The sequence below is a fragment of the Telmatherina bonti genome (genome assembly GCF_933228915.1).
Source record: "Telmatherina bonti genome assembly, chromosome: 2".
NCBI classification, from domain to species: Eukaryota; Metazoa; Chordata; class Actinopteri; order Atheriniformes; family Telmatherinidae; genus Telmatherina; species Telmatherina bonti.
The window spans coordinates 10,917,382-10,941,313 of record NC_136620.1 but is presented as its reverse complement, the minus strand read 5'-3'; the positions used below and the strand labels follow the sequence as shown (position 1 = coordinate 10,941,313).

Here is a 23,932-nt window from a genome sequence, read left to right as displayed (position 1 = left end):
ATTTTTATTTTCTAGTAATATCTCATTTTAAGTAGATTGGGGATAGTGGAAGTCAAAATAAGCCTTCGGCAAAATAAAACTAGAAATATCAGAAAGATATTTTAATTCCAGTTATCTTTAAAGCCGTAGTTAATAAAGGAAGCTTCCTCTGCACAAACCACAACATCCATCTGACACTTCCTCTGCTGAATGAGCAGATTGTACAAATGGATACAGAGTATTACATAGTTATTACAGCAATTAAACCAATACCAAACCATAGGTTGGAAAGTAAAAAAAAAAAAAAAGTTAAAGCTACACTGATATATCATGGGAGTTGTGCACTAAAGTGAAGTTGTGTAATGATAATTCTTTCATCTTATTGAATTTATTGATAAAAGCTAACAGTGGTTGGCTGCACAAAAGTTAAACTTTTAATTTTTTACTTAAGAGGTGTGTTTATCTTTGATACATTCTCATAACTTAAAAATCACATTGATCTCAAGACAAATCACAGATCGTTCTCAAATCATGTTCTTAAATCCAACATCAGCAGCGCAATAAAGACTTTTAACAAAAGGGGCAAAATACAGGACATTTACAATAAATACCCCATCCTAATTCACTAACTTAATGCATTGTTTCAGCACTAATGGGACCCCCAAACCCACTGTTTGGTTTACTGTAATTATGTAGTTTGTTTAGAGGAGAAAATCCAGCTAAATAAATGTTATGCTTCATCTCAGACTCACTGTTATTAACACTGAGGTCTGAGCACTGGTTTTTAAACTTTTTCAACCACGACTCCCAAGATAACGTATGTTGCTGTTCAGAGGTGTCAAGTAACAAAGTACAAATACTTTGTTACCTTTCTTAAGTAGAAATTTGGGGTTTGTATTCTTTATTGGAGAAATTCTTTTTAAGACGACTTTCTACTCCTAACATTTTTGCACAGTTATCCATACAATTTAAAAATATAAATAAGAGTAGTTTACTCCTACATCTTTCTGGCATATATGTATGTATATATACAAATGTACATATATGTGTATGTGTACATATACATATATACATATATATATATATATATATATATATATATATATATATATATATATATATATATATATGTATGTATATGTACATTTATGTAAAAATAAAATAATACTATATATATATATATATATATATATATATATATATATATATATATATATATATATATATATATATATATATATATATATATAATATATATATAATTAATTTCTTTTTTCTTATCAATTATCACTTCATTTTTTTTTGTTTGTCTCATAATACAAATCTTTTGCCCACACTGATTCCTGCAGCCAAGCTTATATTTACTTATGTTCTAAGGTTGTTGATTTTTCAAGTTGGGCTTTTTGCAACATTACAATGTTTACAGTCATATTATCCAGGCCATGAAACACATCTTAATGCTCATATATGGCTCTTTAAAATATTTGCATTGCACTCAAATGTGTTCATTTTTCATAAGAATCTATGTGGCTAAAAAAGGTGCAGTACTTCCCACCTTTTTCATCTTTAACATTCAGATATAACATTATAGTCATAACTTATAGAAAGATGTTTTTTTTGGGGACTGCACTGTAGGCTCCAGTGCCACAATTTTAAGCAGTCCTTTTTAATGGTATTTTTCCACACTGGCATTACTTTTACCTTTATACTTTAAGTATTTTTTTTAAATATGCTAGAACATTTCCTCCCACGTTGCAAGTAAAAGCCACAGTTTTACCTAAGTAAAAAAATGAGCTGGTACTTTTACTTCTACAGAAGTCTTTTTAAACCTGAGTATCTATACTTCTATCTGAGTAATGAATGTGAATACTTGGCTCCACTCTTGGTTTTCACAACCCCCACATGTCAACTGAGCAATTAATAGTGTGATATAAATAATATAAAATCCAGGGTACATCTGATAAATGTAGGCTTTAGATGTACTTTTGTAGGTAGATATGCTTTTTTACAATTATCTAGCAAACCTCTGACATTATCTTGTGACCCCCCTCTTTGAGAATCACTGGGCTAAAGGGTTTATTTTAGTTCAGTTTACTAATTAATAGATAAAGTACTAAAAGGTCATCTTTGTACAAAGTGAAATTAAGATGCAAACTTTTATTTATATCTAAATACACTGAACATCAACATGTGCAATTTGGTAATAATGTCAGACATCAGCATAGATTTAGTTCTTCTGCATTTTATCCAAGAAATGACAAAGATTCAAGATTTTCTTTGTATGAAAAAAGCAGCAAAGATGAAGTAAAAATAAAGTCCTCAAACCATCATTTATATGCTAGAACATTTCCTTCCATGTTGCATCTCATTAATAATGCAGTGGCTCTTTAGTCTGAGCATGTGACCCTTTAAAGGGCACCTGCCCCCTGTGTTGGAAAACATTAAACTTACATAACCAACTTTACATGTCTTTTTTATTCGTGTAAAATTATTATTAATATGCAACTACACTTTACACAAATAAAAATTAAATATATTGGCTTTTCCTAAAATATTCCTCATAAAATATAACTAACACTTATTGTGTTGGTTGTCGTCTATAGACCTGTTCAGTGGACTGTCCAGAAATTATCTAGATGTTGCACTTTACTGTCACCTAATAAAACTAAACAATGCTATTGTCTTTGTTTTCTGTTCATGCATTAGAGGAACATTGAAAAAACAGATGGATCATAACCGCAGCTGTTCACTAATGGGGCAAAACTTGCATTTTCTTCCAAAACATAGTTTAACAACAAAGACTTGAAAGTCTGAATTTACGTTTTTACCACATTGATGTCTTTTATCATCTAATCACAAGTGAAAAAACAAGCCAACAGTTTCTGTCAGTGACTTTTATTATCAGACATCCAGCAAACATCCCAAACAATGACATTATTTCCTGATCCTTGCTGGATCAGACTGGCTACACATCTCTCTTTATTAATGCATCAAAACCACACACACACACACACACACACACACACACACACACACACACACACACACACACACACACACACACACACACACACACACACACAGAACCACCATTAGTGTCAGAGTTACAGCTGCACCCACTTGGGAAGGTTTCTCTATCTGCACCTTTGCTGAATCAGTCCTGCAGCCTCACATCAGAAAGCAGTAAGCTGCATTTGGAATAAATGTCATGGTTTGGCGCCACCTGGTGGCTGGAGACACGTTAACACCTTTAAAGATTCAGCATAGAAGTACGCCGCAATGTGTTACACTGTAAGATGGTTTCTAGAGGCACATGACCAATGCAAAGCCAGCCAAACACTAAATCTCACATTGGATAAAATATTTATAACTCATATCTTTGGTTTCTCGCCACAGCATTGAAGCAAGTGTAATCTTGGCACAGCACACAGACCTATTCCTCCGTTATTTAATGTGACAAAATCATCAAGGACGATAGAAGGAATTTAAGATTATTTAGCAGATTCACTTTAGTGCAGAATAACCTCTTTCCTGTAGTTTTAAAATAAAACTGTAAAGTCTTGCTTTTTAAAACCTGATGTTCTGTCATTTAATCTCTTCATGACATCAAGAGCATCAAACACACACCAAAGTAAAGAGTAAAGACTGCAGAGCAAGCTATTTCTATCCAGCTGCTGCAGCCATAAGTAAATGTAGTTTGTTAATGCTAAAGCTAGAACAATTTACTCTTCTCTTAAATGTGCAAAACACTGATGTTAAACACACTAAAAACACGATCAGTGGATCATGAAAATTTAAAAAGAAACTTTTAAAAGATTTTTTTTTTTTTTAACAAATAGTTTGATTGTTTCTATATTGATAAATAATGGCACCACATTGCACATCCACTAGGGAGAAAAGCATATAAACTTTTCCATTTAGGATCAAATGTGACCACTTTCTAGGTTATTCCCAGCAATAAAGGTTTGTAGCTGACTCTTCAGTTTCAACCAATCAATCAGATACTTTATTCATTTCTGAGGGGAAATTCAATTTCCAGCAGCTTCCACTCTGATATTGTTGGATTTTCTGACATGATCTGCTCTCTGGAGTCAGAATACAGTCAGAGTTTTGACTTTTAATTCCTCTGCTGAAATGAGCCCTTTTACAAAATCTATTTATGGTTCTAACTGAGGACTGAATGTTGTCATAATGATGGCAAAGATATCCAAGAAGTAACACTAGTTCTAACCATGATACTATCACCTCTGTGTTTCACAAATGGAATTAAATTCATAGTAGTAGAATTAAGTTTTTTCCGTTTTCCAAATAAAACATTCCAAGGAAGTTTGATTGACTCTCCTTCCCCTTTAAAACATTTTTCCAGCAGCTCTGGATTCTTTCTAAAGGATTATTAGTAATCTGGAGACAACCTATCTGCCTGAAGAGCATCAACAAATACTAAGATCCTCACAGATATCTTTAAATTTAATTCCCTTGATGTGCAGGGAATGTAAACTTTGATTAAAATACCTTAATAGAAACTTTTGCCACTTAAAGAAATCATTTATAGGATATTTTTGTCAATAAATAAAAGAGGAAAATGCTAAAGGGCTAAAAAATGACTGTTAAAATAGATTTATGTGCAACAAATGTAATTAACAAAGGTTTCAAAACAAATATTTGTTGCTTTTTATGTTCACTCTGTAGATTAAAATGTCATAATTATGAGTCCGCACATTAACTGCAGCTTGTCTCCAGACTCCAGCAGAAGAAAAACACCTGTGTTACGTACTGCCAGTAGCATAAAACACCTTGTCTTATGTGTCTTCTAGTTATTCTATACACTGTAGCATTTCAACAAATACATTTCCTTTTCTGTCTAATATCTAAAAATAATACATTTTAGCTGATGTTTGAATTGCACTTGCAATATATATTTGTAAAATAGCCCTGCGATGGAGTGGCGAGCTGTCCAGTGTGTACTCTGCCTTTCACCCAAAGCCAGCTGGGATAGGCTCCAGCTTCCCCGCGACCCAGAATTGGATTAAGTTGTTCAGAAAATGAGTGAATGAATGAATGAATGAATGAATGAATATTCAGTGAAAACGTTGCAGATGCACCATGTGAACTGGCAAAGGCAGAAACACTTGAATCTGGGGAGCAGCAGTGAACATCAGGGTCTTGCTTTCAGGCTCCACCACTAACAACATGAAGCAGCACCTTGAAACAAAGTTAGGACTCTTCATTCTGCAGCTTCTGGAAAAAAAAAAAAAAAAGAAAAAAAGTCACTCAGATGAAGAAAGCAGAAGAAATGTGTTTGAAGGGAACAGATTCAGGGTTTACCTGCTGTCTCAGGGCCTTCATGGATCTGTATTCAATGTGCTCCCTCTTCTTCCGCATCCAGTCCGGCTCATCTGGAATCAGGGTTGCGATGATGAACTTGACTATGATCAGCAGATGCTGCAAACACACACGGCGCTGGTCATGTTAAGGGAAACACACAGTTTTACTTATTTTACATGCATGTCCTTTGTCATACCTCCACCATCACAGCCACCAGCAGAACATCAGTGCTGCTCATCCCGCCCTCCTTACACAGCTGCTGTAACCGTGGCGACAGCAGCAACAGCCAGCAGTTGGACACAACAGAGACAAAACTCAGGACCTCAAAGGCGATCTGAAACACAAGACAGTGACTGTGAACTGGATCTACAAACTGCGTTTTTATCACTTGTGTTGTGTTTACTGCTGACCTGCCACACGCCCATGCCGGCAACGGGGGGGAAGAAGGGTTTGCGGAAGAGTCTGCAGATCTTATAGGCATCTGATCGGATTTCAGTCAAGTTGTTTAGAAGGAGCAGAACGGCGGTCAGAGGAAACACGCAGGAGAAGAGGCTTAAGTACCCAAACTGCACCAGGAGCTCAATGTATTCTGCAAACAGGCCCTGTGGCAACACAACGTCCACAACACAACGTCCACAAGGTGGTATTCAGATCAATCCTGTTTGGATCTGGATTGTTTTGCATGCTGTACACTCACAGGGAAAGGAGGCAAAGTCCACTGGTTCCTGAATTTGTCCTGATGGGAATCGTCTTCACTCTCTGCCCTGTTGGGAGCGCTGATGAATCGGTCCACCAGAAAAGGTATGACCACCTCTGTCACCTGGTTCACCAGCTGACTTATGATCAGCAAAGATGCTAAACGCTTCAGAGAGAAAGAGGAAGTTCAGCTCCTTCAAACCACCAAATCAAATTTATTTATGAGGCACTTTTATGCCAAAGAGCAGCACAAAATGCTTTATACAATAACAATAAATATATCATTCCTATCATTTCAACATTTAATTAAATCTGAGCCCACCACCACTAATCCCATTTTCCACAGAAAAATTCCAGTCTGTTATATCTGGTTTGTGCCACCACCACAGGAACTGTTATTCTGGTTATTTATTCACTTTTATTACTTACTTTTTATTTAGTTGAATTTGATTTATTTATTGTTTTATTAATTTATATAATAATTTACTGTATTTAATTTAATTTCAGTCTTTTTCCTTCCATTACTTTTTGAATTTTTTAATTAAAAACTTTTTTTAATTTGTATTAAAATAATTTATATTTAATGATTAATAATAATTTCCTGTATTATTTTGTTTTAATACACCTTTAAAACAACTAAGCCATTAAAAGCCTCTGTCTGTTACATTCATGGGTGCAGATAGTATTTTTGTAAATTAGCCTTGGCATTTGTGGGTCATTTGATACAATACTACTGAAAAAATGTATCATATAATTTAATATATCAGCATATATTGTAATTATCAGTTTGCCTGCATGATGAAGAGAAAAAGAATTTTTTAAATCATTTTTATAGACTATTGCATTATATATATAATTATGTGTACTTTTATTAATATTTTAATCTTTAGATAAAAACAAATCAAATACATCGTTAATAAGAAAGCATTACAGTACATGTCTGTAGATTTAAAATAATGTATGTAGTTTAATTTTTTTAATAATTCAAGATAGATAGATAGATAGATAGATAGATAGATAGATAGATAGATAGATAGATAGATAGATAGATAGATAGATAGATAGATAGATAGATGTGATCGTTACCCTACGGAGCAGCGGCACATCCTGCTTGAAGAACGCGATGTGGAAGAGTACGGCAAAGTAGTTGAAGAAGGTGAACTGAAGGATGAGAGAAAAAACAGGTTACGATGAACTGGGTACCCTGGAAAGATGACTTAATGGTTTAAGAGAAGAGGAGGAACTAACCACTAAGACTTTAGCTGTCAGGTGGTTCTCAAAAGCAGACTCCTCTCTGTGGTTCTCTGCAGGGACACACACAGACTTCATTACATTTCTTCTCATAACAGAATCATTCTGTTATCAGAAATGCATCAGTCTTGTGACTATTTGCTCATTTTCCCCTCTAACTTCATGGTGTCTGCAAAGTTTATTAATAAGAGACATTTTTACCATCTGTCCCACCAACATAAGCATCTTTTGGAGCCACAAAATCCATTAGACTTAAAAAAAAAAAACTAAAAAAAAAACTTAGAATAAACTAAACAAATCTGCCAAACCTATTAAAGTACTATTAGAGTTTACAGAACGTTTCTGTCTGCTCGGTGCCAACATCGCTCGACTCATCACAGGTGATTCAGTCTCCTGGAGCTCGCTAACTTTGCTGAGTCTGACTTTGTCTTTACAGAAAAAGATGCTGTATCTCAAATTTTATTAAATACTTCACATTTGTTCTTTTAAAGTCCAAGAATAGATACTGTGATATTTTCTTTCATGTATTCTCACCTTGTGAATGTTATTCTGCCCTTCAGCGACCACAAAACCTGCAGCTGTAGTTCAGTTTGGGAACCTGATCCGTCTCTTTGAAGGTCAGTTTCTCATTCATTGTCTTCATAACATTGAGTCTAATTAAGCATCATGTGAAGCTGAAGTCTGTCCCGGCAAGTAGCACGCGAGAAGCAGGGTGCACCCTGGACAGGACGTCAGTCCATCACAGTATTTAATCACTGAACCTAAATAACTCTCATTCTGTTAGAATGAGCCATTTGTACCTACTTGCTATGGGTCCACGTACATGGCAGGTGCCATATTAACGCTACTACGGCGTCCCTGTATGGACAAACAATGTGTGTGAAATGAGAACCTTCTGAGCTTTAAAATACCGGGCTTGGGCTTTCCTTTTTGTTGGACTTCCTCAGGTACTATGAGCCCTCCAGGACCCTCAGGTCCTCTAACAAGCAACTTCTACAAACTCCACACATTTTAACAAAGACTCACAGTGAGTCGTCTTTTTGTTTTCATGCTCCACGTTTGTGGAACAGATGAGGATGGTCGATACCGTTGAGCCATTTAAAAGCCGGCTGGAGACGCATCTTTTTAACCAGGCTTTTAATTACATCTATTTTTAGACTTCATTTAACAACAGTAATTTTTCTCTCTTATTGAATTCTTTAGGGATTTTTAACATATATTTCACTCTCACATTAAACTCTTTGTTGTTTTTGGATTCCTAAGATATTGCTTCTTGATTGTCCACTAAGCCTGGTATTGGGGTCCAACGTTTTCCTGCCTGCTGGTGGAGAGTGTTTTACATGTTTTACCTATGTGAGTGGGCGTAAAAACACGAGTGGATGTGTTTGACTTTGGGTGAGTTATTTCTTTCTTGTCTGTCAGGGATTTTCTTTAATCTTGTTTTAGTTTTGCTTTTTATTTTTAAAAGCACTTTGTGCTGCTTCTGCATGGAAAGTGCTGCAGAAATATTTGAATTTGATTGATCAATTGATTGACTGATTGATGAAATAGCTTGTTTTATAAGTGCTAGAGCACCATTTGGGTGGCTACCTGTATTGCAATCATTGCTGCACCGCAGGCCACTGGACAGGTTTGTGTGTTTGATGTTGTGCCTTTTATTACCACTAGATGTCATTTTACACACAGAAGTTATGGAATTGCTATTTTCACTCATCTCCAGCTCGGTACGTTTCAGCAAATGCTGTCTTTCAATGTAACTTTTAGTTCATTTTTAATTTGAATTTTATGTATTGTTGGTAATGAACATAAATGAGTCTCTCCGTGCTGAATTACATTTTATTTTCCTCTTGAGCCAGTGGAGGGGGCTTGAAGAGCAGACCCCTGGTCTAGATTCCCCCTGTTCTCTCCTTAACTCACCATATTCAGTCAGAGACTGCGCCACCCTCTTGTAGACAGTTGAGAGCATATTTGTGTAGACGATGTGGAGCACTGAAGGCATGTAGAGCAAAGCCTGAGTCAGCACAGAGTCCCAGTTTTTATGCAGCTGTTGCATCTGGGCCTCCCCCCAGTAGAAACACAGCATCCCTAGAACTACCAGCCCTGCAGGAGGAGGAGGAGGCAGGAAATGTGTCATGCTTATCTGTTGCACTTCCCTTCAGTCCGATCTTGTATGTTTGGAAAACTCTTTAACACTCTACAGAGTCTGCGAGCCTCACCTAGGAACAGCCCCACCACTGGGATGGACACCAGCCCCATGCGCAGGTCTCTCTGCCAGTCAGGAAACAAAGGCTCCACACGTCCCGTCACAGGGTTGACACCGAGGTTCCCGTGGAAACCTGGCCGAGGGTCTGCAAAGCGTTCAGCGAGTTGCAGGGTCCCCCAGCGGTAAGACAGGGTCGAGCTCCGCCGTTTCCACAGCTCCATGAACACGGTGGACCAGAGCATGCTGAAAACTGCTTGCAGCATGTGACCGCTGACCAACGGTTCCGAGTCGTCATGGATGCCCACAATGACCTTAGAGACGGAAACCGACTCCGCCATCTCCCTCTTAACTTCACCTGTCACATGAAATAACATCACTTTAGACGGCTCATGTTTGGCTCGGATGTAAAACTGGACATGATGTGTTGTAGACGATATTCTACAGAGAAAACTCAGTTTCATGTAAATTTGGTCCAAACACCCCTTTCATACCTCTCATTACGCTGTTGATGTCACTGCTGAAAACACACACATTCAATATTCCCTCTGCATATATTTTGCTTGTTTTTTTAAGGTGAGGTTTAAAACATTAGAAGAATCGCATTCAAGATGTGTAACATCTTGTGCAAACGGCTCCTCGGATGGGGTTTCCACGACTAGTCCGTCTGCACTTAGCTTTCTCATTTAGATGTATCTAAAAAGGGGGGTTGGAGGTATCTTTTTATATAATGTGTCTGTCTGTGTGTTTCCTTAATGTCTGATTTTAAACTGTGAAGCGCTTTGAGTTACATATTTTACGTTGGAAAAGCGCTTCATAAATAAAGTTTGATTGATTGATTGACCATCTTTATTTGGTATTAGTCGAAGAAATCTAACACCATTTATTTCTCATCTTCAAAAGAAACAGCAGCTTCTAAAAAAAAAAAAAAAAAAAGAACCTCAAAACAAAGAAGAAAACTCGAGGTACCTGCACTGAGCTGATGGTGACGCTTCTCATGGAACAAATCAGTTTCATGTTACCACCAAGTACTGAAGGAGCTGAATCCACACCAAGCTACTGAGATTACCTCACCCAGGAGTGGGTTGACACACTGCTTCACTATACACTCTCTATAATTATTGATTTTCAGCTCAGATTCTTCTAGTTGCAGTTCAGTCATAGTTTATTCCCTTTGATTGTGTTTTAAAGTATTTTTGTAGCAAACAAACAGCGTTAACTCGCGGCCTTGCAGGGAAAAACCTTTTGCCTTTCTGGGGCCAAACATCGGATGAACGAGTGACGTCTTCCGCTTACACACACACACACACACACACACACACACGCACACACGGCGCCCCTATAAACAGCGACAATGGAAATTTACAGTCAAACAGTTGACTTCCGTAAGTATATATACATTTTTTCAGATTTTTAACCAGAATTTCTCAATTTGTCTCTTAAATCATACAAAATACTGTCTGCAAACTATTTGTGGTTTTTCTTTTCATTAATTTATTCATTCATTATCCGAACCGCTTCGTCCATTTAAGGGTTGCGGGGAAGCCGGAGCCTATCAGTCTTTGGGCGAGAGGTGGGGTCCACCCTGGACAGGCCGCCAGTCCATCACAGCGTCGGGTTTTATTTTTTTCTGTAAACCTCCTTTAATTTCTTCACTCCAATACTACCCAACCACATCTGACAACTCTGTGAGGGTTTACACATTATAAATCAACTTCCTTTAAAAACGCCAGGAAAAAGGCTGAAATCCCAGTTTGCTCCTGTTTAACTCAGTATTAGTGAAGTTTCTCCATGTTTTTAAAGTATGTTTGCACTTTCCACTGAAGTTCTGAAATGGCTTTTTTTCACTTTTCTCCAGCTTGGGATGTTTTAGCAGATGCTGTGTGTTTCTTCTGGAAACTTCTTTCAACGTTACATTTTTTTGCAGTTTGCCTTTTTCTCATCACAAATCAAGGAAACCAGCAAATGAACCCTCTGCGTGATCCATCTCTGCAGAATCACGCTCTATTTTCAGAAACGGACAAAGTCAGCCCTCAAGCGCCACAGTCCTGCAGGTGTTAGATATGCTGCTGCAGAACCTGATCAGATTACTGGGTCAGGGTTTGGGAAGAACCTGACAACAAGCCGTTGAAGAGAGCTGTTTAATTTGAATGAGGTGGGCTGGAGCAGGAAAACATCTAAAACCTGCAGGACTGTGGTCTTCAAGGACTGAAGTTGCCAATTCCCGCTTTATTTTCCTCTCAGAACACGGGTCCAGCGCTCGTGACAACGTTTAGATGCAATGCTTCTCTAACGCACCTGAATCAGATGGCTGGTTCCTTACCAGACCTCTGCAGAGCGGATGAGGAAATTCAGCCATGTGAGTCAGATGTGTTGGAGAAAGGATGCATCTAATAGTTGCAGTAGAGCTCCAGAATAGGACTTGGGCTCCTTCTCTAAGCTCAGTGGAGAAGGGCTGAAGAGTCGTTTGCATCTGAAGGGCCATGGGTTTCAGACTCCTAAACTAAAAGAAGGATGGAAGATGAGAATAACAGAATTTCTAGTTGTTGTATATGGATCTGTTCCCTTTGGCGCAGTAACATGGCGCATAGATTCCTTAACAAAGTATGTCTGTACTTATTTTTCTCAATGGAGATTGTTCGACCAGATAATGGAGTCTGTCTCGTTATTATTGTGAAGTTGTCCCAGACACAATACTAGTTGTTTCCACTTTGGAGTCTTAAATATGCCCTGCGATGGACTGGTGACCAGTCCAGGGTGTACCCCGCCTCTCATGCAATGATTGCAGGGATCGGCTCCAACTTCCCCGCGACCCTTAATTAAACTAAGTGGTTTGGATGGATGGATGCGCCATAAGTCCACACACCAACCTGAAAAGTATGCGATGAACAATCCCAGTATCGCTGGTGGGAGCAGAAACCAGGTGTAGAAATCAAGGAAGCTAAAGTAGAAAGCAACAGAGCTTCCAAAATACTCATTTACTGCATCTGGGGGGGAAATCAGCACAAAAAGATCTCTGGTGACAAGTGGCAAGAAAACTAAGCTTGTTTGAAGTGCATTTGTTTAGAAGTGTGTGCTCTGTTTCCACCCACCCAGCGGCTGAACCAGCTGATTCCCAGAGTACCAGGCTTCGCTGAGATTCTTCAGTTTGTCCGGGAAGTGGAGAGGAAACATGTCAACGAGGACGCCGGCCGAGCTCAGCTTCTGCCCTGATGAAATAAAATCAAGAATAATATTATTGTTTTTGTCTCATAGCATTCACAATGAAGTAAACACTTGTCTTCATATTGCTCTGGCTGAATGACTCTGAAGCACGTGAGGACCGTGAGGATGCAGTTTCTTCCTACTGTCTGTAAACACTGCCATGCAACTCACAGATGTTGTCTCGGTGATGCAGCGTAAAGCTGTCAGGAAGCCCAGGTACCCTCAAGTCCTGCTTCGCCCGCAGACCTTCCAGCTCATATTTCACTATGAACTGTCGCTCCGCCACCGTCAGAAACGCCTCCATGTTGTCTGTTATACACAGACAGCGGAACGTGAACACACACATGTTCTGAGATAGTACATGTGTTTCTGTAGTTTCTGTACCTGAATCTTTAAAGTTGTCTCTGTCACTGTAGGAGAAGGCCTCCATTTCCCCATTGCGGTAAGTCTTACAGAGACCCAACTCCTCAGTGGCTCGCAGTAACGTGCACCGTGGAGCCGACAAAATGATTACATCACCGCTGGCATCTTCACCCGGGTGCGCCAACAATGAAGCACCTGGAGAAGATGGTGAAGAGTCAGTGAGCAATTTACAGTGAGAATAAGCCAAGTTTTGCACTGCTGTTTAAAAAACCCAATCATGTTTCCACAAGCTCTGAGCAAAACGCAGACATAAACAAAGAAATCATTTACGAAAGACTTAAATCCTTTACTTGATTTTAAACATTAAACACTGAAAATGAGAAACTTTACAAACGTTTACACAGACAGGTCTGTTGGTCCTCCAAGAGGACATAGGTTTGGGACATAGAAGTGGAAAACATCTTTAGTATTTTGCAATGTGGTTAATTGTTTATCAAGAGAAACACACTTTAACTACTACAAGATACTACAACTTAAATTCTCCTATTTAATGAAACTATGAAAAAAAATATGACCATTAAGAGATTCCAAACACATCCCTGTGATGGACAGATGACATGTCCAGGGTGTGACCTGCCTCTTGCCTGATAAATGCTGAGACAGGCTCCAGCTTCCCCACAACCCTGAACTGGACCAAGCAGCATATGGAACTAACGAATGACTGACTTCAAAACACAGCAACTATTATAAAAACTAGATCATCACCAATATACTTATCATTTTGAAAGAAATAACTTTTACTCATTTTAATTGTATAGAACTTTTTATAATAGATGAAATAGTGATTTTTTTTTTTTATTACTTTTTATTTTATCATTAATTAAAAAAAAAAAAAAAGCTTGTTAATGTCACAGCTGGGTGAGGTGAGGTTTGGACCCAAATGCAGAGACACTGAAACATGGATGCAGGTTAAAGACTGCTTTAATCCAAGCAAAAGCACTAAGGGGACTAACACAATCCACAACATAGATCTGAAACCGAGGGTATAAATACACTGAACACAACAAGACACAGATGAAACAAATGACCTAAATGAACCCAGGTGAACTAAATCAACAGGAACAAAAGCTGAACAAGACATAAGGGAGCTAAACAGGAAAATCTACACAATAAAACAGGAAAACAAAGACACGAAAAGTCCAAACCATGACAATAAATTATGATGGTTGATTTTTACACTGATCTGAAGTTCATCTGTCTCAGCATCTCCTCTCTCTGTACTATTTGGCTATTTAGCTTTGAATTTATCACCTGACACGTTGATGTACGCTAAGGAAACTTTTTTTTTCTTTTTATAACTTAGTCACCATTATTGTCACAATCGTTAATGACTTGATAGCAGCTGGAAAAATAATTTCTTTGTGACTTAAAGTGACTCTTTCATGCATATTTCAGTCTAATTTATTTTAATATGCAAGTCCAGAAGGGCAAGAAATAGTCAAGCATTTTTCAGAAACCCCTTCATTCATTTTGTATTGATCCTCTCAGATCAGCCTCGGCCAGAAACAAGCCAACAGAGAAAGCTCCGCCCCATGTCCTGCAGGCTGTGTCTGATTGGTCAGCTGCTAGGAGTAGTTATACTAAGCAGTGAAGGTGGGCGTGGCTTTCTTCTCGTGAAGGTGCACAACCTGGAGAAGATGACCAATCACTGAGTCCCTCCCCCGGGACGTCACTGAAATTTCGATATAGAAAAAACTCTCTAAAACCAATTGTTTCTGTCGCCATGGAAACCAAATGCAGAGAGTGCTGGTAAACTCAGACATGTGTTTAGGTGATTAAAATAAAACAGCGCCGTTCATATGTCTGATGAATATTCAACACTATAACACTGTAGTAAGCTCAGAAAACTAGAAATAATCTAACGCTTACAAGCTCGATAGCAACTACTGACGTCCTTATTTCTTTTTTCATCTCATGACACAATAATCGTTAGCATAGCTCTCTGGCGTTAATTCATTGTAATTGTGAAGCAAAAAATCCCGATATTCAATTTTTTAAATTTGATTTCCCCACCCCTAATGTTCTCCATAAATTGGGTCCATTTACTCCTTCCTGGAAAAACCGCACCTTCCATCAGATCTACCTTCCATCTCAGGTTTCTGTTGTATGTTTTTACTGAGTGCACTGAAGCAAATTAATTATGAATAATCTAATACACCATCAACGTTTTCTATCTCTGATAGTAGAATGATTTTGCGCAGCAGCTGATCGATCAGACTGATCCGCTGATAAGACAAACAGGAGTCAATTTAAAGTAAAGTAAAGACTCCAATGAGTTCTACTCTATGAAGTCTAGAAACTGTTGAAGCAAAAAGCTGGCAAAAGACAGTCTGACAAGCAACATGCGAGGAGTCGCTACAGAAGGAGAAGAGACCTGATCTGTGCTGGCGAGGGCTTCTAGTTGGTTCACTGCCACAGTAAATAGTGTAGATTGACATAAATAAATCTTTAAATCCTTCTTTCCACATGTGTGTGCTACTTTGTGCATGTTGACAGTATGCACGCGGTTAGAATAAAAATATTTCGGTCTGTTTCCTTTCATAAAATCCGCTGGACGTTCCTCAGCTGCTGTTAAGCTTTTTGGGTTTCAGTGCACTTTTTGATGATGTGGACATTTATTCCTACTGTGATGTAAAATCCAGCATGGATGCATCTCTGCATACCACCATTTACAGTATAATTCCACATAATCTGATCCAGAAGGATGGGAATTTATAACAACAGAACTGTGCAAAATCCTCTGCGGTGAAAGTGAGCACCTGTGGCTGAAACGAGTGGACATATTATTTATTAAAATAGTTTTAATAAATATTATTTAGTTTAAGGAAAAGTTTTCAGACCAGCAAGGCTTTGTGATTCTATTTGACAAAGTTTTTGGTTATGCAAATTTTAAAATGGTCAACATGACGTTTCCGCTGCATTTGGGTGTCAAATGGATCATTTTTATAAATAAAAAAAAAAAAAAAAATTGGCACAAAGATTTATTAATAAAGATATCAGTCATTTCTATGGAGTGCAGAGTCAAACGCGTGTGTTGACCATTTGTGTTTCAGGTCCGAAAACGTGCCCGATCACATGATTTTAATCACAAAAAGTCGATTTAAGTGAGATAGACAGAGAGGGGACTCCTTGAGAAAAAGAAAAACTGAAATCACCACGTGCATTGAGCACATTTCATTTGAATATTTTTGTCCTTTCTAGCAATAAACGTTTAATAAAGGTAATGAGAACATCAGTAGCGGCTGAAGCCTGCTGTCTCTGGCCTTGTTTTCATTTCCCTCTCCCTTTGCTTCACAGACCAGTTACCTCACTCAAATCGATCTCGACGGCAACCTGCCCAGGCAAGCACATGCAGACCGTGCACGCATGCACGTCTTAAACAGATAAGAGCTTTCCTTACACAGGCAAACACAGCTTGGGTAACGTAGTAAAGCACGTTCCTACAGTATTTTAATGTTCTTAAAGTGGAACTATTATGTGCATTTTAGGCTAATTTATTTTTATTTCTGAGACCAGAAGGGCTGGGATTGATGGAGTCATTGTCACAAATGGCTTTATTTACTTCAGACCGACCCTCTCCGTAGGCTGTCAGATCAGCCTGCGGGCAAAACGAGTGGATTGAGACTCTTCCGCATTAAGCCCCGCCTCCCGCCACCGCACTACATCGGGAGCGTGCACCACACCTGCTTTCACCGTCATTGTAACGTCTCATAAACAGAAGGATTAGGCTGATATGAACTCAATAAAAAAACAAAATACAATGTCAACACATAGCATACAGCCCTACATGTTGGAACCTGAATCAGACCCTGGAAACGAAGTGGAAAACAGCAACCCACAGCAACGAATGCAGCAGGATGTCTCTCTTTGGTAAACTCACCAGCCATCGTTGGAAATAACTTTATCCCACGTTTTCCACCCGCCTGATGTATTTGTACATGTCCTTGTTAACCAGTAGAAGGTAACCAATCACCGAACCTTATCCCCCGGGACGTCACAAGGATTTCCAAGTAGAAAAAAAACTCTCTAAAACGACGTGTTTTTCGTCGCCATGGAAACCGAACGGAGAGAGTGCTGGAACTCAAACTCAAACTCGAACATGCGTTTAGGTGATAAAAAACAGTGTCGTTCACATGTCTGATGAGGATTCAACACTGTAACACTGTAGAAAGCTCAGAAAACTCCAAATACCAGAATAGCACCCCTTTAATGATATTTCAATTGTGATGTGTCACTTTGTTACATAAACAGGTAGTATCATTACTGCAATCCGTTACTTTGTGACACGTTACCTCCAACAACGGTTTTCTCAAGTAGACAGCTATCTTTACTATCCAATTTGGAATAATTTACTTGAAGTACTGTAACCTAAACTATGTGAATAATTGACTTCAGTAAGGGCGATGTTGAACATTAAACCAGCAGAATTCCTTCTTTCAGGCGTACTGGAGAATAGTTTTGGATTCACAACAGAGTTTAGAAAAGAACAGAGACTGTTTTGTGAAAAGGAGTTACCAAAGAGTTTGTCTCTTCAGGAGGTTCAATACCTTTTGGGTCTGAAGGAACATTTCATGCAACTTTTAATATTCCTTCCATTTCAGCAATTAATGTTGGTTTAAAGGATTGTCTGTTGAGGAGAAAAGTAAATTGCAGGGTGTTGTTAAGGTTTGCAAGCAGGAATACTTGGGCTGAATCTGGAAGAAACGATCCGGTCCAGATGGGTCGGATCATTAGGGTAGGTTGGAACATCGCCTTTTTATTGTCCTTTCTGTGCCTCAGGTGTTTGGGATGGCCTAAGCCCCACAAGGCTTCCTTACTTGGAGGATGAAAGGCGTGGTAAAGGACTTAGGAGCCTTAAATCTGGACACCAGCTCATCAGGTCTACCATGTGCTACTGGAACATGGGGGGAGGGGCGGTGTTAAGTTGAGTTTTTGACTTTTGTTAGGTTATTGTTCGTCATGTTTTCCCCTCTCTGTGTAATCTGGTTTTGGCTGAAGGATTATATCAGTAACCCTCATGAGTCTTTGTCTTAGGTCAGTTTTCTTTAGTGGAGTTTGGTCTGTTCAAGTGACACTTCGCTGTGTTTAGTTGACCTATTTTAAAGGCCTGCTTTTTGCATTATTGTGGAGCAATAAAAGCCCAGGTTTCCTCATGGCTTTACTGCTTGGTTCCTGACAGCGTTATAAGAAGGTCCTGGATTAATTTGCTAATTTTCTTTTGATGAATTGGCCTGACTGTTAATTAAATGCACTTTGGGATTAATAAAGTTTTAATAATTTGAGTGTAAGAGCTACAGATCTCCATGATGGTTTTAAAACTAAGAAATGAAGCAAAACAAAATAAGAATTATGTAAAACACATAAACAACAAAAAAAAAAACATTTACACATGAGTATTTAAGATGACATTCTCAGACTAATGATATTAATATTTTATCGATTAAAAAAGAGAAATTATAACTTAACCACCAACTGATTACTGACTGAAAATGATACACATTTAATCTGCTGTGTGTTTATTTTGTAACCACAGGAGTCTCTAAGGAGACGGAGTCCTCACCTCCGTCTTTCTGCGGCGCTCCAATCAGTCTGAGGAGCCACCGCTTCGTCTCCGGGCTGACCTTATCTTTGAGCTTCACCAGAACTAAAGGCTCAACTCGCTCCAACACACAGCAGGGGCAGCTGACTTTGGTCCAGCCTGGTCTGGCAGAGACGGTGCTCAGTTTGCTCAGTACCTTTTCTCCTGCAGCTGCACCGTCCGGCTGCTTGGATGAGCCCCTCCAGTCACTAACTCCACCTTCATTATCACCTGCCTTACTCATGATGAGACTGACAACAAAACAGAAAAAAGAAAAGTTAGATTATTTTCCTCGTGGCATTTTGACTGTAAATGTTTTATCTTCACATATCAAACTACAAAAAGTTGTTTAGGCAGGAATTTTATTCCTTCTTTACAAAGTTGCTTCAGTTCATTGATGTTTGCAGTATTTGTTTCTGCAGCTCTCTGGTTGCACCACAGCATTTCATTCAGATCTGGATTTTGACGGGACTGTTTAGACATGTTTGGGATCATTGTCATGTTGTGTGAGACAGTTCCAGTCAAGCTTTAGTTGTCAGACTGATGGCCTCACATTTGACTCCTGAACACTTTGGTATGCAGAGGAGAAAAAGCCCAAATCACCATCTCTCCTCCACCGTGCTTCACAGTACATTTGAAGAGTTTGTGCTGCTGTGCATGCTGACTAAACGTCTCCACTTTGGTCTCATCTGTCCAAAGGACATTTTTCCAGATATCTCAATTTATTCAGATGCAGATTTTCAAACCTATGCTGTGTTTCAGTCCTTTTTTAGTAAGAAGAGTTTTTTCCTGCAGTCCCCCCAAATGAGACATACTTGTTCAGACTTTTGTAGCTCAGGTGGAAGACCGGAAGGTCGTTGGATCAATTCCAGGCTTCCCCTGACTACATGCCTATGGTTCATTGAACAAGACACTGTCCTGCATTTTTCTCCCAATGTGCCTATCGGAGTATGAGTGAGTGTGACTGTGACACCGGAAATAAACAAAGTTCAGTCCCTGCTTCTCGTCTTTTCAGTCGCAACTTGTAAAAACTACATGATAAGTACCAGTTTCGCCGCCATTTTTATTATAAATGTGAAGTAGCAGCTCAACACGAGCATACTACTTCACTTTCTGCAGCAACTGAGAGAGAGAAGAAAGATAGACCACCAAACACGGGAGGCAAAGCAATGCACGTCATCGGGACAGGACAAGGTAATGAGCATGCTCAGAACGACCAGAATTAACTTAGAGCGGAATGAAGGTTTACATGACAGAGGAATTAAATAGATCGGAATTAAAATGCGAATAAACCAGACACTTCCGAATAGAAATTGGCATTAGGAATTAAGTGTTTACATGGTCGTTTTTCATCAGTTTAAAGCAGAATTAACTTTTATTCGGAATTAAACAGGAACTAAAACTCCCATGTAAACGTACTGATGGTGCAAAGCGCTTTGAGAGGTCAGCATGACCGCAAAAACGCTACATAAATATCAGTCCATTTGCCATATGGGCAGCAATAACTGCTTCTGATGACTGATGTCTTTCCTCCTCAGAAATGTTTTAAACTAATATCTTAATGCTGCAGAGCATCTGGTTGCTACGTATCCTCATTAATTCTATGCATAAAGGTGTTTATAGTCTGCATTTTGGCAATGAATAGTGAGTGTTTCATGTTTATTATGTTATTGTTAGTTTGAGATTGTTTTACTGCATTTTAGAACTTAGTGAAGACCTGATGACACTTCTCTACAACACCCTGATCATGTAAAGTATTAGGAGTAGCAAAAGTTGTAGCTACTTTCTTTTTCACGCAGCATGCTTTGAATTCCTTTCTGCTATCCTGCACGTTGCTTTCTGCAAGCTTGGAAAATGTTTAGCTGCATCATGAGTGACAAAATAATTATCTCTGATAAGGCAATTGACGTGTCCGTCATCCTAAACATGCTTTAAATAAAAAAACAAAAAAACAAAACATAGCATGCCTCCTGTGCATTGTAACCAGAAAACCTGCAGAGTATTTCTGGTAGTTAGAGAGATAATCTGCTGTATGAAGACAGCATCAGGGCTTCATAGTGTTCATGTCTGAGAATGTTGCTTTCCCCTCCAACATCTCTTCATCTTTATTGTGAGCTGCGACAAGATCTGTAATAATATCTGAACATCTGTAGAAAGTACAAAGTAACTTTACCAGTAAGTTGATTTGTTCAACAGTAACCAGGAGAGTGTAAAATATACACAGAACAAAACAGAAACAGAAGGACAATACAAAGTACACAGACACAGTGAACAGACTTCTGAGGCTTAAAGTGGAGAAAAGACCTTTAAAAAAAATAAAAGACTATTAAAATAGCTATTATAAAAACTTCAAATAGAAATTCCTTAATAACTAAAAGACTTTAATAAAATAAAAAGACGTGCACAAAGTCTTGTTTCAAAAGAGAAACAGCAGCAGAAACAGAGCTCTTCCTGTAGTGAGGGGTATGTATAGTAATTAGACTGGAAATGCATTGTTTCAGTAATGCTGCTCCAACTTAGTGCTACTTTTTTTTTTTACAGTTTTGCATAAATATTTGGTGCACCATTTGTCTAATATCCTGTACAATGTTCAAAGACGATACACAGTGTTGATCTCACTGATCATAAACCTTTAATTAAACACAACCGCAACACAAGCAAATATCTGGAATATTAACTGATCAATACCTGGACTTCTTTACAAATGAAATTAACAATCAGAAAGAAAGAAAGAAACAAAGAAAAAGAAAGACAGGAAGAACAGGAAAAAAAATGACAAAATGAATAAAAAATGCAAAATGCTTGCAAAAGTATAAAAGAATAAAATAAAATACAATATCATATAGATCAATGACAAATAGATACAAATGATAAGTGAATATTATGAAAAGTACCTATAAATAATAATAATAATAAGTAAAATGAACAGATGCGTAAAATTAGTTTTTAGGCCTAAATCGTGTTGAAAACACAATACATTCAACTTTGAAGGGTTAAAAGAAACTCACGAGCTTCAGCCTTTTTATTTTTTGATCGACTTAAATCAGAGATGGGTTTTTCTGGGACTGTTCTTCAGTGGTTCTCCTCATACATAAAAGGTAGAACCTTTAATGTTGCGGTAAACAATATAATGTCTCATGTGTCTAAACTGTCGTGTGGAGTGGCCCAAGGTTCTGTCCTGGGACCTGTTTTGTTTCTTTTGTACTTATTGCCTCTTGGCCGACTTATTTGTGGTTTTGAAAATGTATCTTATCACTTTTACGCTGATGATATTCAGTTGTACTGTTCCTTCAATGATTCAGAGTTTTATTTTTTATCTATGTTGTTAGAATGTGTGTCCTGCATTAAAAACTGGCTCTCCTCAAATTACCTTCAGATAAATTCTAACAAAACAGAAACTCTGATCATTGCCCCTGATAAAAAGATACCTATGATCAAAAACTATCTTGGTGCTCTGGGACCGTCTGTGAAAACCAGTCTCAGAAACCTTGGGGTTGTGTTTGATCAGGCCATGTCTTTGGAGAGTCACACCCGACAACTGACCAAAAACAGTTTCTATCATCTAAGAAACATCTCTAAAGTAAGGAGGTTGTTGTCAAAATCAGATCTTGAAATGATCATCCATGCTTTCATCTCGAGTCGCATTGATTACTGTAACTCTGTTTTCACTTACATAAATAAGACGACTCTAAATAAGCTTCAAATTGTGCAGAACTCTGCTGCCAGACTTTTGACAGGTGCAGCCAGAACAGCCCACATCACCCCTGTTTTGACACGTCTTCATTGGCTTCCTGTTAAATTTCGCATAGATTTTAAAATTTTAGTATTGACCTTTCAGGCGTTACATGGTCAGGCCCCTCAGTACATCACCGACTTACTATGTCCATACTCTTCTGGACGCTCTCTTCGGTCTTCTGGCCAGAACCTCCTGAAGGTTCCAAAAACTCGTTTTAAAACTCGTGGTGACCTGTCTTTCCAGTCTGTTGCTCCCAGACTCTGGAATGAGCTGCCTCTGTCCCTTCGTGTGCTTGACTCTGTGGACTCTTTTAAAATGCAGCTAAAGACTCTACTGTTTAGAAGAGCTTTTAGTTGATTCTTGGATGATTTTAATTTTTGCTGATTGTTGCTGATTGTGTTATTGTACCCATTTTTATGTACAGCACTTTGTGATTTTTATCTGTGAAGAGCGCTTTATAAATAAACTTTACTTACTTACTTACTATTTCAAACATGTCAAAATGTTTCAGGATCGACTTAAAGGACATATATTTAGCCTCTAACTAGTTTTCATCAAGTTGTTCCACTTTTCTAAACTTCTATATAAAAAACAGAAAAATGCTCTCAGGAGTGCAGGTCGGGTGACAAACTGTGGATAAATTTATTTTCCCATCATGACTTGGTCATAAAAAGTTTATAACTATTCCTTAAAGCTACATGTCATCAATAAGGGGAAAAAAATCCTTGAATTGTTTTTTCCCAGATGCTGCAAAATGTGTTGCGCTGTTTAACAATTTGAATAAGTCATATAACAGTTGTAATTTTCATTTTTCATTTCTGCATTTGCATCAGTTATTCCACTTCAACATGGGAGTCCTTTCGGATTTGCATGAGAAGCTGAACATGCAGGAGCTTCTGGAGACACTCAGGTTCTATTTTCTGTCATTTGCTGCACCGTAAAGATTCAAATCTGCAGCAAATGTTTCAGCTACTTCTGAGGAAACTGTGGTTGTTTCAGCTCTACCAGCAGAAAGAAAGAAAAGTATTTCCTGTGTTTTGGCTGCAGACACAAGAAGACATACTTTCAGAAGCGTAAAAGTGAACTGAAAAAAAAGGAACAGGAGTTGTACCCTCACTAAAATGTGCTTTAAAAGCCTGGGGGCAGTTAAAGAGGCATTTAGAGGTGAAAGATAAGATTGTTCAGGGAATACAACACCTGGCAGGGCGATGATGATGAGGCTGTGGTCTCCTGTCCTTTCTCAGGCCCTCCCCAAACTCCTATCAAACTGCATGCAAACACACACAGGAACATGAAGGCAACATCAGACGAGCTGGCCAGAGAACAAACCAGGAACAACTCTCACTGTCTGCTCACATTTACCCACCTCACAGAGAGGATCCACCCAGATTTCTATGTATCCTTATATGTGTTTGTGTTGGGTGTGTGTAGTAAGAATGCAGAGGAACTTCCTAGAGACTGCAGGGTGTGGAGGGTTGTTTGGTTTATTTCCAGGCTCCTCCCTCCTGCCAGCTTTTACTGATGCAGCTGCAGCTCAGGG

General features: G+C 38.5%; 1 protein-coding gene across 1 annotated transcript; it reads right to left on the bottom strand.

Annotated features, from left to right (window-relative positions):
* Positions 1–4,539: 4,539 nt before the first annotated feature.
* On the bottom strand, positions 4,540–23,845 carry ano10b (anoctamin 10b). The gene is made up of 16 exons (XM_079248049.1): positions 23,759–23,845; positions 23,590–23,659; positions 18,639–18,907; positions 13,040–13,213; positions 12,827–12,964; positions 12,544–12,660; positions 12,322–12,438; positions 9,468–9,809; positions 9,169–9,351; positions 7,249–7,304; positions 7,087–7,161; positions 6,002–6,166; positions 5,715–5,906; positions 5,501–5,638; positions 5,305–5,421; positions 4,540–5,217 (listed from the first exon to the last, which is right to left on the bottom strand). Exons 3-16 carry the CDS (start codon positions 18,898–18,900, stop codon positions 5,194–5,196), a joined length of 2,100 nt encoding a protein of 699 aa, XP_079104175.1. The 5' UTR covers positions 18,901–18,907; positions 23,590–23,659; positions 23,759–23,845; the 3' UTR covers positions 4,540–5,193.
* Between the last annotated feature and the right edge of the window lie 87 nt (positions 23,846–23,932).